The 16,399-nt window shown below is 38.6% G+C and overlaps 1 protein-coding gene across 2 annotated transcripts in view; it reads right to left on the reverse strand.

Annotated features, from left to right (window-relative positions):
* The window catches only part of LOC133630468 (ankyrin repeat and SAM domain-containing protein 6-like), a 55,330-nt gene that overhangs the window by 25,088 nt on the left and 13,843 nt on the right, over positions 1-16,399 (reverse strand). For both annotated transcript variants that reach the window (XM_062022074.1, XM_062022073.1), the window contains exons 5-6: positions 2,900-2,944; positions 2,623-2,827 (exon numbers count right to left, since the gene is read on the reverse strand). In XM_062022074.1, coding sequence (XP_061878058.1) covers positions 2,623-2,827; positions 2,900-2,944 — 250 coding nt within the window. The remainder of the gene's footprint in view (positions 1-2,622; positions 2,828-2,899; positions 2,945-16,399) is intronic.

Raw genomic sequence — 16,399 nt, forward strand, 5'->3', positions numbered from 1 at the left:
TTCACAACTTGAGCTGGTCGTCAAAAATGGTCCCTAAGTATTTATATGATGAAACAATGTCAACTTTTTTGTTATGTATGATGCACTTCGTAGAAATTTCCTTCTTACATCTAAAATCAATACTTAATTATTTGGTTTTAGATACATTTGAATCCAAAAAGTTCCAGTCACACTAGGAGATCAAATCCGTTAGGCCCTCTCATGCTTTGATTGTGAACCATAGTGGAGGGACAGGAGTGCCGTGTCATCAGAGAATTTAATCAGATAGCGGTCTTCCTGCCAACTCCTGCATTCATCAGTAAACATAATAAAAAGTAAGGGTGAAAGGACGCATCCTTTGGGTGAACCCGTGGAGATGGTTAGAGACAGCCGTTTACAGAAACGCTTTGCTCTCTGCTAGCTAAACAGTCTATTATCCATAATTCAAGCTGGTGAGACAATTCAAATTTAGACACAAGGCTCTTTATTATGAGATGTGGCTGCATTGTATTAAATGCTGGAGAAAAATCAGCGAATAAGAGCCTGGCATGGGCTTGTGGCTTCTCTAAATGTTTGTAGAGGTGGTTAAGTATAAAAAGCTTTGCATCATCTACCGTATTTTTCGGAGTATAAGTCGCTCCGGAGTATAAGTCGTACTGGCCGAAAATGCATAATAAAGAAGGAAATAAACATATATAAGTCGCACTGGAGTATAAGTCGCATTTTTTGGGGAAATTTATTTGATAAAATCCAACAATAAGAATAGACATTTGAAAGGCAATTTAAAATAAATAAAGAATAGTGAACAACAGGCTGAATAAGTGTACGTTATATGACGCATAAATAACCAACTGAGAACGTGCCTGGTATGTTAACGTAACATATTATGGTAAGAGTCATTCAAATAACTATAACATATAGAACATGCTATACGTTTACCAAACAATCTGTCACTCCTAATCGCTAAATCCGATTAAATCTTATACGTCTAGTCTCTTACGTGAATGAGCTAAATAATATTATTTGATATTTTACGGTTACGGTACGTGTTAATAATTTCACACATAAGTCGCTCCTGAGTTTAAGTCGCACCCTAGGCCAAACTATGAAAAAAACTGTGACTTATAGTCCGAAAAATACGGTACACCTTTCCCTGCTTGATAGGCAAATTGTAGTGGATCAAGTCCCTCTATAGAAGGCAGGACCAGGCCTTTAACAATTTTCTCAAAGATTTTCAAGATGATGATGTTAATGCAACTGGTCTAAAATCCCTAAATTCTTTAGATTTACATGATTTGGGATGGGGATCACAATAGAAGATTGCTATAATCAGCTGTGATGTACAGTAGAAGCAGTTCAACACTCAGACTGGGTGACTCATGTCAACATGAGCACTTTATATAAATTATTCTTACCCATAGCATATTTTAGTTATTTTGGCAAATGTAAATAAAAGCTGAGAAATAGTTTTTTATCACATTGATTCTTCTGGTGCATTTCTGGGATACGCCTGAGTCATTGCAAAAGAAAAAAAACTTGCTGCTAGAATAAAAGTAATTTTCATCATTTCAGCTTGACTGTAAGCACTTGTGAACATAACCATAATAGAAAGTGAAACTAACCAAATGTGTTAATTAACTTGTGACTTGTCCAGAATAAACCTGAATAAAGAATGTGGGATAATACATGGTTATTGAATCTACAGCAGTTTGTTGACCAGCTTTTCTTTGTGCATATTATTATTTTGATTCTTGAGCTTCATTTTACACTTTTATCTAACATTAATTTGATTATGTGAATGGACGACAATACATTTTCCTGTGTTTAATATTCTAAAAATGTAATACTAAATACTGCTATGCTTTTATTCTAAAGCTGAACAGGAAGTGAATGTGTGCATGTTTTAATATTATGTAATTACATTTACAAATAGATATAGTTATGTTTCTGCCTAGTGACAATAATAATATCAACAATACTATAAATGTTAACATAAATGGAATTTTGAATGCAGCCGAGATAGGCTCAGGCACCCCCCGCGACCCCAAAAGGGACAAGCGGTAGAAAATGGATGGATGGATGGATAGAAATTACCTTTTCGACGCTCACATTTTATGTTGACACAAGCGGTTCACCATGTGTATCGACCTAAGGACGTTTCTAATAATTATAATACTAAGAAAGTGGACGAGGACTTGATGAGTTGGTCCACATAGACAGCCTGTGGACAGAAGCGGGTTGTCGACATAAACGGGACTGACATAAACAGGTTCCAGTGTACTGACTTCGGTCCGCTTCTTTCTACAGCATTTGTCAGGTAAGTTGTGTAATTGTAAAAATTATGAACGAGTAAATACTTCTTAGCGTGTACGTTCATGCCTGATTCATGTCACAATAATCAATTAATATTGCTGAAGATCAGAGCAAGCGTACTCTTCAGTGGACATTTGTGTTTTGCATAAAATAGTTCTATTTTTCTGAAAATAGTTTTTCATTAAAATTATTTTGTCAATTTAACTAACAAAGTGCAGTGCTGATTCTCAGGAAAATATTTCTGTGAGTTCACTTCCTGTGTTAACATGTATATTATTAATATTTATGGAATAAACAATACTGCATAAAACAGTACGTGCACAAACATACCCATGATATGTGGCCTGCATCAAAGCCGTCCAGCCATGAACGCCATCTTGTTTGTCCACGTCAGCTTTCTTGTCCACCATCAGCTGCACAACTTCTAACTGGCCGCTCACTGCCGCTATCATCAGAGGCGACGCTCCCTCCTGATTGGACGAATTCACTTGAGTGGGGTCTTCCTCCAAGATCTCTTTGACCAGCTGGGAGTTGCCTGATCCCGAATTAACAATAAACGTGTTATTGTTTCATCTTTAACAACCTGCAATCTGCTTTTCCAAAGTACCCAGTTTGAGGGCACTGAACACGTCTGGTCTTCTTCTCTCGTCATCTGTCAAAAACATTCAAGAAGTCCTGCTGGTTAAACATTTTAATATATTTCAATTCAATGGTTTGTATTGGTCATCAGTTCATGCAAACCGCACACCTCAAGTGCACAGCAGACAAACAAACAAAAGTATCGGTCCACATTTCCTGACCAAAAAGTTACTAGGCTGAAGCTAAAAGTTTATTATGCCTACCCTTTCCACATTCACTTTGTACATGTTAAATAGAGAAAAGAAAACAAAAAATCGATCTTGAGATAAAGAAACACAAGAAAGGACTCTAGAGTCTCTGTCAAAATCATAGTACTTGATCACATGCATTGTTAAGCTTAATCACATGCATTGTTAAAGCATGTATATACATGCATATATACATATACCGTAATTTCCGGACTATAAGCCGCTACTTTTTCCCCTCGTTCTGGTCCCTGCGGCTTATACAAGGGTGCGGCTTATTTACGGCCTGTTCTTCTCCGACACCGACGAAGAGGATTTCGGTGGTTTTAGTACGCAGGAGGAAGACGATCACACAATGATTAAAGACTGACTTTTCATATACCGGTAGGCTGGTTATTTTGATAACGTACAGGCGAGCACTTTGTATTACTTTGCACCGTTGTAGTATTTGTACTCTGCACGAATGCTGTTCGCCATGTCAAAGATGTGAAAGTTTGATTGAATGATTGAAAGATTTATTGTTAATAAAGTGAAGTGAATTACATTTATATAGCGCTTTTTCTCAAGTGACTCAAAGCGCTTTACATTGTGAAACCCAATATCTAAGTTACATTTAAACCAGTGTGGGTGGCACTGGGAGCAGGTGGGTAAAGTGTCTTGCCCAAGGACACAACGGCAGTGACTAGGATGGCGGAAGCGGGGATCGAACCTGCAACCCTCAAGTTGCTGGCACGGCCGCTCTACCAACCGAGCTATACCGCTTGTTTGCGTTCCCAAACAGTCATCTCTGTCCCGACAATCCCCTCCGTGGTAGCAGGAACCCCTATATACTACGGTAATTACACATCAAAACCCTGCGGCTTATAGTCGGGTGCGGCTTATATATGGAGCAATCTGTATTTTCCCCTAAATTTAGCTGGTGCGGCTTATAGCCAGGTGCGGCTTATAGTCCGGAAATTACGGTATATATATATGTATGTATATATATAAATATATATATATATATACATATATCTACACATATCACATACGATTGTTCAAATGCACAATTATGACTCTTTTCTGCAGGATAAAAATTGAATTAACATTAGTTTTATAAGTGTTTCCCCATACCTCCACACAGTATGACATGTATGGGACTATGAGGGAACAATATAGTGAGTATAATGTGTTTTGGTTCAGACTTCGTTTAGATCTATTTATTATGGCAATGGTTTTGGACATTTTCCTTTTTACAAGGTTAATGTGAGATTTCCAATTTAATTTATGATCAATTTGCACTCTGAGAAATTTAAATTCATCCACTCTTTCAATGGTGATGTTATTTATCCTTAATGTGACTTTATTATACATTTTTCCGTTGCCAAATATCATGAGTTTTGTCTTACTTAGATTCAAGGATAATTTGTTTACATCGAACCATGTCTTGAGTTTTTTCTTTTTGCATTCTTTCTCTATCCCTCTTGTTATTCATGGTTTTTCCACAGGGTGGCGCTTCCCATTATGTTTCCTTAATGGGCAGTGTTTCTCATAGGGCGGGGGTCGGCAACCCGCGGCTCTAGAGCCGCATGCGGCTCTTTAGCGCCACCCTAGTGGCTCTCTGGAGATTTTTCAAAAATGTATGAAGAATGGAAAAAGATGAGGGGGAAAAAAATCTATTTTTTTGTTTTAGTATGGTTTCTGTAGGAGGACAAACATGACACAAACCTCCCTAATTGTTATAAATCACACTGTTTATGTTAAATATGCTTCACTCATTCGAGTATTTGGCGAGCGCCGTTTTGTCCTACTTATTTTGGCGGTCCTTGAACTCACCGTATAGTTTGTTTACATGTATACATTTCTCCGACTTTCTAGGACGTGTTTTATGCCACTTTTTCTGTCTCATTTTGTCCACCACACTTTTAACGTTGTGCATGAGTGCACAAAGGTGAGTTTTGTTGATGTTATTGACTTGTGTGGAGTGCTAATCAGACATATTTGGTCACTGCATGCCTGCAAGCTAATCGATGCTAACATGCTATTTAGGCTAGCGATATGTACATATTGCATCATTATGCCTCATTTGTAGCTATATTTGAGCTCCTTTAGTTTCCTTTAAGTCATCTTAATTAAATGTATATCTCATGACACATGTAATATGGCTTTTAATTTTTTGCGGCTCCAGACAGATTTTTTTTTGTATTTTTGGTCCAATATGGCTCTTTCAACATTTTGGGTTGCCGACCCCTGTCATAGGGCATCATCCATCCATCCATCCATTTTCTACCGCTGTCATTAGTGTGGTTAAAAACGCTTCATAGGCTTGGTTGGGATAAACCTCATTCCAGCTTTGATTACACAATTTAAGGGCAGAAATGGCTTCCGGCGTTCTATTCCTAATAAATTTACAAGTATTCATATTTTTCCTTCTCTGTCCTAAAGACATTCTGGAAAACGGCAAATACAGGAAGGTGGTCACTTATGTCCATCCATCCATCCATTTTCTACCGCTTGTCCCTTCATGTAAGAGTAGTCTTGCTTCAATGTTTATTTCAATCTTATTTGTAAATATATGGTCAAGAAGAGTGGCACCTGCCTGCTTGCGTGCGTGCGTGCAAGTCCAACATGTTGCTCTGTTGTTGTTGTTGTGTTTGCTGTTGTTGTTTTTGTCTCTCTGTCTAATCCCCCTCTTGTCCCCACAATTCCCCCCTCTGTCTTCCTTTTTTTCTCTTTCTATCCCCTCCTACTCCGGCCCGGCTGCACCAAATGATAATATAAATACATTTAATAAAGTCAAAATACAAATAAGGCAACAAAAGAAGTATCCTACACTTCTCTTTTGTAAAGTAAATCTGAACAGCCGATATGGGCATCTACATCTACTATATGATTTGCCTGAGAAGCTGGGCAGGACAAAAAAAAAAAAAAAAAAGTCCAACACAACAAGTGTAGGGCATTTTTCCCGGTGCATCTGGTGGAACTGCTGCTTCAAGCGGTGTTGATGCTTGACCACTCTGTCGCCCGTAGCGGGTACCGCCACTAGATTATCACCCTTTGGAGGGTGCAGGAGGTCCAAGGGAAGCCCAGCATCAGAAGGGCTGTAGAGCAGCCTGTTGTGGAATGCGTTGTCGCCCTGTGATTCAACAGTGTGCTCTGCAGTGCCGAGGAGAATGGGACCTCATCTGCCAGGTGTACTCTGATGCCATCCTTGAGGGTCTGGTTGAACCTTTTCACACCGCATTTGGCCTGAGGGTGATATGAGGTGGTCCTAATGTGCTTGACTCCTCGCTTCTAAAAAGTATAGCAAAACTGGACACGATTCCGCCGCCTCCATTTTCACATGTAGAATTGCCTGCAGATGGTGTTAAAAGCGCTGGAGAAGTCAAAGAACATGACTCCCACCGCACTTTTAGTAGTCTCCAGGTGGGTGATGGCCCAATGCAGCAGGTTGATGATGGCATCATCCACCCTGATATTTGGACAGTAAGCAAGAAGTCCATTGCTGACAATGTCTGCAAGCAAAGGTGTCTGAGGATGATCCTCTGCATGGTCTTTGTGAAGTGATAGGTCAGGGCAACAGGTCTGAAGTGGTTCTGCTCCTTGGGATGACATGTTTTAAGGATTGGAACCACACAGGAGGTCTTCCAGAGGGTAGGGACTTTTTCCAAGGCTAAGGCGCAGATTAAAATGTACTGGACCACACCAGTGAGCTAGTCTGCACATTGAGTAGCCTAGAACCAATGCAATCTGGATCTACAGCTTTCCTGACCTTGTTCCTTCCCAACTTCCTCCTCACTTGATCCAGACTGATGGAATGCTGGGTAGGTGATGGCTCAGGTTGTTAAGTTTGCTGGTGGTTTATGGAGGGGGCTGTCTGGGAGGAGTGGATCAGGGAGGTGTGGACAATGCTGAGGTGTGAACAGCTGGGGCTGCGGTGGAACGGGGGTTGAATGTGAGGGGGTTAATTGTGGGAGAAGATGAACAAGGTTGTGATCAGAGTGGCCAAGAGAGTTAAAGGGGGTAATTGTATACACTTACTTTACATTAGCATAAAACAAGTCCACAGTTTTATTTTCTCTTGTATGGCACTTCACATATCAAGTTAATGTGGGCAGAGTGGCAAAAAGAGTGTCATGATTGAAGTCACTAGAGACAAGGAAAATAGCTTGTGGGTGCTTTGTCTGCAGCTGTGACACTGTGCTCTATACGCACTCAAACGCATGCAGCAGCAGCGCCAGTTGAAATGGGATATAAACGGTTATCCAAATTACATGTGAAAACTCCCAGGGGATGTAATAAGCTCTAATACTGACTGCCAGTAGCTCAATGTCCCAGATACATAGGTGTTCTTTAACAGGGTTTTGATTATGACTACGCCACCTGTTATTCACAAACAGTCAGCCCCCCTTTCTTCTTACTTCTCTTGGATAATGTCCGGTCCGCGCGGATGAGTGAGAATCCGTCCAGGGGAGACCAAAGTGTTCAATAAATGTTCATTCAGCCAGGACTCCGTGAAACACATGATGCTGCTCCCTTTATATTCCCACTGCAGCTTTGTCAGGGCTGTCATTCAGTCCATTTTGTTGGAGATTATTTGATAGTTTTATATTGACAATTGGGCTGTTTTAGACTGCAATATTGTTCAATGAAGGACACTTATTCACGTATGTCTAGCTTGTGTGGTATTGTCTTAGCTGTTGTGTAGCTGCAGCTCCTTCTAGCTAATAGCCTACCATGTTTATCTTTTGTAAATAACTTGACTGAAGTACAAGAAAATATCAACCTTGTGTGCTTATTGGAGGACATTTAGTTGTTTTAAATGTCCTGTAATATGCACATAAAGTTGGTCTGTCCAGCTTTGAACAAGTAAACACGCTGTCAGACTGCTTGTATCAGAAATTATATCACATATTTTACATGCAAGCACATGATGTATTGGATGATGATATCGATTGATGATATCGGACCCATATACCATATCAATATCGGATAGGGACATCCCGAATAAGAACAGTTTGTCACACTAGTAAAGTAATACAATTGTTACATACAGTAGATGTTAAGTATGTATGATGTTAAGTACCCTGTCACTAGAGGTGGAAGGCTCCACTCGAATATCGATACCAGGTGTAGTATCAGTACTGGATCGATACTAGCGTGATGTGATTGTTGATATTTTTCATTTCTCTTTACTTTCACAAATAAGTGTTTGTTGTTGTGTTCCTCATTTTATTGATAGTTAAAAATGTTATATTTATACATTGTTAATGCATTCAGTTGTTGGATACAGAAGGACTTTTGAGGGCAAAAGCCAATACTATGTTTTACTTTGCTAACTTATTTTACACTATTGACTTTATTTTAGTAAAACAACTGTATGTAATAAAAGTGAACAATTGTATTATTTTGTTAATATTATTTAGTTTTCATATTGTAGTTGAAAATATTTAATATTGTTTCTCTAAAATATTTGTCCTGTGTTTAACTATAAATCACATTACTGTCCTTGTATTATTTTTGATCCAACTCTTGTTTGAGCCGTCCCATTTTGTCTACCAATGGAGCTGAGATCATTATATATTTGTTTGTTACGTCTTGTCTCAATTACTGTAACATTATTTTCGGGTCTTCCTATGTCTAGTATTAAAGGTTTGCAGTTGGTACAAAAATGCAGCTGCTAGACTTTTGACAAGTAGAAGAAAGTTTAATCATATTACACCTACACTGGCCCACCTGAACTGGCTCCTGGTACACTCAAGGTGTGATTTTAAGGTTATGTTACTCATGTACAAATTACTAAATGGTTTAGCACCATCTTATCTTTCTGATTGTATTGTGCCGTATGTTCCATCTCAAAATCTGTGGTCCAAGAACGCGGGTTTATTATTGATTCCCAGAGCACCAAAAAAGTCTGCAGGCTCTAGACCGGTGATTCTCAAACTGTGGTACGCAGGCTCCATCTAGTGGTACACTAAAATAATCACTTGATTAGTGTACAGTGTTTTATTTCCTACATACAAACACAGTTTTACTGTTCTAAATGTGTGTAATGTTACAGTTGCCAAAAATATTAAATATTTTTGTTAAAGGTGCCATATGTAGTAATGTGGCTAGAAATGGTACTGCAATCACGGTCAAAATGTGGGCTCTGTACCGAGGATGTCGTTGTGGCTTGTACAGCCCTTTGAGACACTTGTGATTTAGGGCTATATAAATAAACATTGATTGATTGATTGAAAATTCTGTAGTCTTCTCCCACTCTCCCTGACTGAGAATGCCAGATACGCAGCTGAATCTGAATCCTACTCCAAGGAACTTCAAATTGCAAGTGACGAGTCCTACGCTGTAGGTTTCTCTTGTTTATGCTTCTTGCAAGATGGTTTACAAAGTTATGATGCCACATTTTACTAATGTCGATTAGCCAAATGTATTTGTAAAGGTACGCAGCAATATTTTAGTCGAGAGTCTGGACAGATTGTTGGCATTACCCTGCTAAAATGTCTAGTTTGACCGCATGGACCACCATCAAAATAATTATATATGACTGAGATAGGCTCCAGCGCCCCCCGCGACCCCGAAGGGAATAAGCGGTAGAAAATGGATGGATGGAATATATAATATATTATTTATCTGTGTTGGCCCTGTGATGAGGTGGCGACTTGTCCAGGATGTACACTGCCTATTGCCCGAATGCAGCACAGATTGGCTTCAGCGACCCCCCGCAAGCCCGAAAGGGACAAGTGGTAGAAAATGGATGAATGGATGGATGGATGGATATATCGCATAGGCCTACTTTGATGGCAAACCAAGGCCAACAGTAAAATTACCTCTTCCATGTATGCACATCAAAAGAGCATCATACACAAATACAAATAGACGGAGTAGACATTGAAAAGGTTAAAGAAACTAGCCTTTTGGGTGTAATAATAGATAATAAAATTGACTGGAAATCTCATATAAAAAATATGCAACATAAGGTGGCAAGAAATATTTCAATAAGGAACAAAGCAAAATATGTTTTGGACCAAAAATCACTCCATATTCTCTACTGCTTGCGAGTGTTACCAAATCTGAGTTATTGTGCAGAAATATGAGGGAAATAACTACAAATGTGCTCTTCATTCACTAACCGTGTTACAAAAAGATCAGTTAGACTGATACATAATGTTGGACATAGAGAATATAAAAACACTCTATTTATTGAATCAGAAACATTGAATTACAACGATTAGGTAAAATTGCAAAGAGCTAAAATTATGTACAAAGCAAACTATAACCTGCTACCCAAGAATGTTCAACAATTCTTCTAAACTAAAGAGGAGAAATATAACCTTAGAGGAAAAACTAACTTAAAATATTTGTATGCACGTACAACATTTAAGACCTTTTAGCATATCAGTATGCGGGATTAAACTATGGTATGGATTAAGCAAAAAAGTTAAACAATGTACTGATATGATCCAGTTTAAGAGGTTGTTCAAATAAATAGTGCTTACAAAGTACAAGGAAGAAGTATTATGAGAAATACCTTCAACTTTATTGAAAACGGGGTATTCTTCATCTCAGTATGTTTATCATGACTGACTTAATTATACATTGCAAGAACTGCTGTATTAATCATTCACTGATGTAACTGTGTTACAAAAAGAAGACAGTAAATGCATTTTTAAACGCCCTGAAGTATTTAATCCTGAAGGGGAAGGATTAAATAAGCTTTGTTTCTTCCTACTGCTTTTTGGACATGATGTAAAGAGAAACTATATGAAATTATGTGTAATGTATAATATCGTAAGTGTGTTCATGTTTGAAATAAACTAAACTCAATCAATCAATCAATCAATCAATCACCATCTTTCAGTGCAGAGTGCAAGTCTATGAGCCAACAGACATTACGCAAAAACCCAGTTACGCATAAATCATAAAGCCTACTACCATTTTAATACAAAAAGTAGAAAATCATTACATGCAATGCATTATATTGTGCCAAGCAAATACCACCCCATATGTGTTTGATGCACATACAGTACCAGAAACCGCAATAGCCGTGCTAATGTTGGAACCCTCTTTCCTCAGCATATCCGCATATTGAGAACGAAATAGGCACTGACACTACCCATATCCAAGTACCGTATTTTTCGGACTATAAGTCACAGTTTTTTTCGTAGTTTGGCCGGGGGTGCGACTTATACTCAGGAGCGACTTATGTGTGAAATTATTAACACATTACCATAAAATATCAAATAATATTATTTAGTTCATTCACGTAAGAGACTAGACGTATAAGATTTCATCGGATTTAGCGATTAGGAGTGACAGATTGTTTGGTAAACGTATAGCATGTTCTATATGTTATAGTTATTTGAATGACTCTTACCATAATATGTTACGTTAACATACCAGGCACGTTCTCAGTTGGTTATTTATGCGTCATATGGCGTACACTTATTCAGCCTGTTGTTCACTATTCTTTATTTATTTTAAATTGCCTTTCAAATGTCTTTTCTTGGTGTTGGGTTTTATCAAAACAATTTCCCCAAAAAATGCGACTTATATATATTTTTTTCCTTCTTTATTATGCATTTTCGGCCGGTGCGACTTATACTCCGGAGCGACTTATAGTCTGAAAAATACGGTAGGTTTTATTTGTCGAAAATATACTTTTCCCTATCAGTTGGATGACACATCGACATACAGGCTAATGGGCATATATTTCCCTCGTTAGCCTATATGTCAATGTGTCATTGACCGGGCTAGCATGTTCAGCATTCGTTTCACTTTGTTAGACAAGATCATAGACTGTATTGGACAATGTAGTTCATATACGAAATGTCCATTTCCATTTATTACAAGTAATGAGAAAACGTCATTAATAAGTTGAGAATCGTAACGATGCCTTTTAGATTTACCAAGGTCTGACATGTTTAGTAACTTTATCAGTGGCAGTAGCCTGACGAAGGTGGCGTTGCGTAACTGGCAACCTGGATGTGACACACTCAAAGACTTTATAATTGGTCAAACGGTGGTGGGCGGGGCACCGAAATGAAACAATAACAAGATTTCGGGGCTGTAAATCTAATTTTGAAATGAGCATATCCCGGCTGAACTACTGTTATCGGTTATCAGAGGTGGGTAGAGTAGCCAGAAATTGTACTCAAGTAAGAGTACTGTTACTTTAGAGATTTACTACTCAAGTAAAAGTAAGGAGTAGTCACCCAAATATTAACTTGAGTAAAAGTAAAAAGTGTGTTGTGAAAAAACTACTCAAGTACTGAGTAACTGATGAGTAACCTGTTCGTTTCATGATGACGGCAACAAATAATGCACAAAAACATAAAAATAGCAAAGAGCAAATTCAGAGCCAGGAATATCTCTTAAGCAACTAAAACAATAATATATATTAAATAATAATACATTAAAATAAAAAAAATTCAGGCAAATTGAGCCACAATAACTTAACAGCACTATAGGCTCAGTAGGCATTCATTGATTGATTGATTGAAACTTGTATTAGTAGATTGCACAGTACAGTACATATTCTGTACAATTGACCACTAAATGGTAACACCCCAATATGTTTTTCAACGTTTATCAATTACTTAATAAATTACCAAGTCGAGGTGATCTACCTCATATATACATATACATACACACACATATCATATATGTATATATATACAGTATATATATATAGATATATATATATATATATCTATATATATATATATCTATATATATATATATATATATAGATATATTTATATAGATATATATATATATCTATATATATATATATATCTATATATATATCTATATATATATATATATATATATATATATAGATATATATATAGATCTATATATATATATATAGATATATATATATGTGATTTAGGGCTATATAAATAAACATTGATTGATTGATATATATATATATATATATATATGTACAGTATACATACATTTATATATACAGTATATAATTTATATTTATTTATTTTGCCGTTTTTGTTCACATGTTAAAGGTTTTTTAACGAATATACATGCATGTTTAACATATAGATTCCTTTCTTTCATGAAGACAAGAATATAAGTTGGTGTATTACCTGATTCTGATGACTTGCATTGATTGGAATCAGACAGTAGTGCTGATAACGTCAACGTTTTCAAATGGAGGAGAAAAAAAGTTCCTCCTTTCTGTCTAATACCACATGAAAGTGGTTGGTTTTTGGCATCTTATTTGTCCAGCTTCCATATTCGTTTTTATACACTTTACAAGAAATACATTGGCGGCAAACTCCGTAGCTTGCTAGCTTGTTTGCGCTGGCTTCCGGAGACTCTTATTTTGTTAGTGCAGGTGCGATGGAGCGGCACTTTTATTGTGAAGACAGGAACTGTGCGGTCAGTCTTTAGGCTTTTGAGAGAGGTACGGTTGAAATAAAAAAGTGTCTTTTTTCCTTCACACTTTTGATTGATTGATTGAAACTTGTATTAGTAGATTGCACAGTACAGTATAAATTCCGTACAATTGACCAGTAAATGGTAACACCCCAATAAGTTTTTCAACTTGTTTAAGTCGGGGTCCACGTGTGACGGTCATGTGACCGACTGGCTCTGTTTGATTGGTCCAACGTCACCAGTGACTGCATCTGATTGGTGAAACGGAATCAAACGTCACCAGTGACTGCATCTGATTGGTGAAACGCAGGCATGCATAGATCGTACTTTGAAAGTCTGTCTGACAAACCAAAACAAACAAAGCGTGCATTAACAGATCGATAAAAATCAGTAGCGAGTAGCGAACTGAATGTAGATAAATGGAGCGGAGTAAAAGTAGAGTTTTTTCTCTATAAATATACTCAAGTAAAAGTGAAAGTATGTTGCATTAAAACTACTCTTAGAAGTACAATTTATCCCAAAAGTTACTCAAGTAGATGTAACGGAGTAAATGTAGCGCGTTTCTACCCACCTCTGTCGGTTATGAAGGTATTCGAAAACAATATGATTTATCAATGCCTTTTGACATACCAGGGCCATTTAATGATGAGTTGACATGAAATTATTACATATGGCATCTTTAAATAAAACCTCGGCCTTGTTTTAATGAATACTTAGACCTACTACGTTACTGTATTTTAGTGTTGGTCATTATGGTGGTACTTGGAGAGCCAAGTTTTTTTCTGAGGTGGTGCTTGGTAAAAAAAAGTTTGAAAACCACTGCTCTACAGCGTTTTCTACTGGGGCTACAGTACTCTGTAATTCCCTACTGGCAATAGCTAGAGATGCCACCTCAGTCGAAGCATTTAAGTCCCGCCTTAAAACTAATTTACTGTATAAACTCTTGCTCGATCCTGCTTAGTCTAGTTGACCTACCGCAATTCGGATGTGACACACTCAAAGACTTTCTAGTTGGTCAAACGGTGGTGGGCGGGGCATCGAAATTAAACAATAACAAGATTTCGGGGCTGTAAATCTAATTTTGAAATGAGCATATCCCGGCTGAACTACTGTTATCGGTTATAAAGGTATTCGAAAACAATATGATTTATCAATGCCTTTTGACATACCAGGGCCATTTAATGATGAGTTGACATGAAATTATTACATATGGCACCTTTAAATAAAACCTCGGCCTTGTTTTAATGAATACTTATACCTACTACGTTACTGTATTTTAGTGTTGGTCATTATGGTGGTACTTGGAGAGTGTGTGTGTGCAGAAAACATCGCACAGGGCGATGTGATGCGTCTAGTGCAGTAGCCTTGGAGTAGTAGTACCTGTAGTTAGTGCATGCTGCATGCCGCTTTTGCTTGCTATGCTGCATGCTGCTTCTGCCTGATACTCATTGCTTTCAGCTAGTGCCGCCGGCTAGCCCTCTGTCTCAGAGGGCGAAAAGAGGAGCCGAGTGCATAAGCCTCCTCAGCCGGTACATAGCCTCTCCATTGTCAAGACTCGTACATGCCTCCTCGTGGCCACACACGGTAACTGGAACCTCGCGGTTCCAGGCTAAGTTGTACGGGATCTCGGAGCAGCAGGGGGCCCCAGAGACGGGGCATGCAGGCCCACCGGTGTGTGGACATGCCCTGGTGCCCAGTCAACCCCTGTCCCAGCTATGGGTAAATAACCCCAGCTATGGGCGAATAGTGAAAACCGCCTCAACGGTGGACCAGGCGGAAGATGGCGGCAGCGGAATGCACCACAACGGCTGGGAAGGCGGATGAAGGCTGCAGCAAAGACGGGTCCCCAGTCGTCTTGGTTTCCATGCCACTGGACCCTGGCCCGCTCAATGCCAAGGACTGTGTGGTGGCTGACCGTGCACCAGTCTCCCCACATTAAAAGATTCCACGCACAGGCGTCCTCCATATAGGGACCCTTCGGAGGACAGTCATACTCGTTTCGAGTGACCGCCGATGATGATGATGATGATGATGATGACTTGGAGAGCCAAGTTTTTTTCTGAGGTGGTGCTTGGTAAAAAAAAGTTTGAAAACCACTGCTCTACAGCGTTTTCTACTGGGGCTAAAGTACTCTGTAATTCCCTACTGGCAATAGTTAGAGATGCCACCTCAGTCGAAGCATTTAAGTCCCGCCTTAAAACTAATTTACTGTATAAACTCTTGCTCGATCCTGCTTAGTCTAGTTGACCTACCGCAATTCGGATGTGACACACTCAAAGACTTTCTAGTTGGTCAAACGGTGGTGGGCGGGGCATCGAAATTAAACAATAACAAGATTTCGGGGCTGTAAATCTAATTTTCAAATGAACATATCCCGGCTGAACTACTGTTATCGGTTATAAAGGTATTCGAAAACAATATGATTTGTTAATGCCTTTTGACATACCAGGGCCATTTAATGATGAGTTGACATGAAATTATTACATATGGCACCTTTAAATAAAACCTCAGCCTTGTTTTAATGAATACTTAGACCTACTACATTACTGTATTTTAGTGTTGGTCATTATGGTGGTACTTGGAGAGCCAAGTTTTTTTCTGAGGTGGTGCTTGGTAAAAAAAGTTTGAAAACCACTGCTCTACAGCGTTTTCTATTGGGGCTAAAGTACTCTGTAATTCCCTACTGGCTAGTTAGAGATGCCACCATTTAAGTCCCGCCTTAAAACTAATTTACTGTATATACTTTTGCTCGATCCTGCTTAGACTAGTTGACCTACAGCGTTTCTTTGCTGCTCTGTCCCCCCTCTCCTGCATGTAGAGGATAACGGGTGGTCACAGATAATCTCTGGAGAGGTACCAGTCCGGAGCAGGCGCTAGCTGTTCCAAGTCGTTACCCAGGGTGGATC

This window comes from Entelurus aequoreus, linkage group LG15, assembly GCF_033978785.1.
Source record: "Entelurus aequoreus isolate RoL-2023_Sb linkage group LG15, RoL_Eaeq_v1.1, whole genome shotgun sequence".
Classification (NCBI taxonomy): domain Eukaryota; kingdom Metazoa; phylum Chordata; class Actinopteri; order Syngnathiformes; family Syngnathidae; genus Entelurus; species Entelurus aequoreus.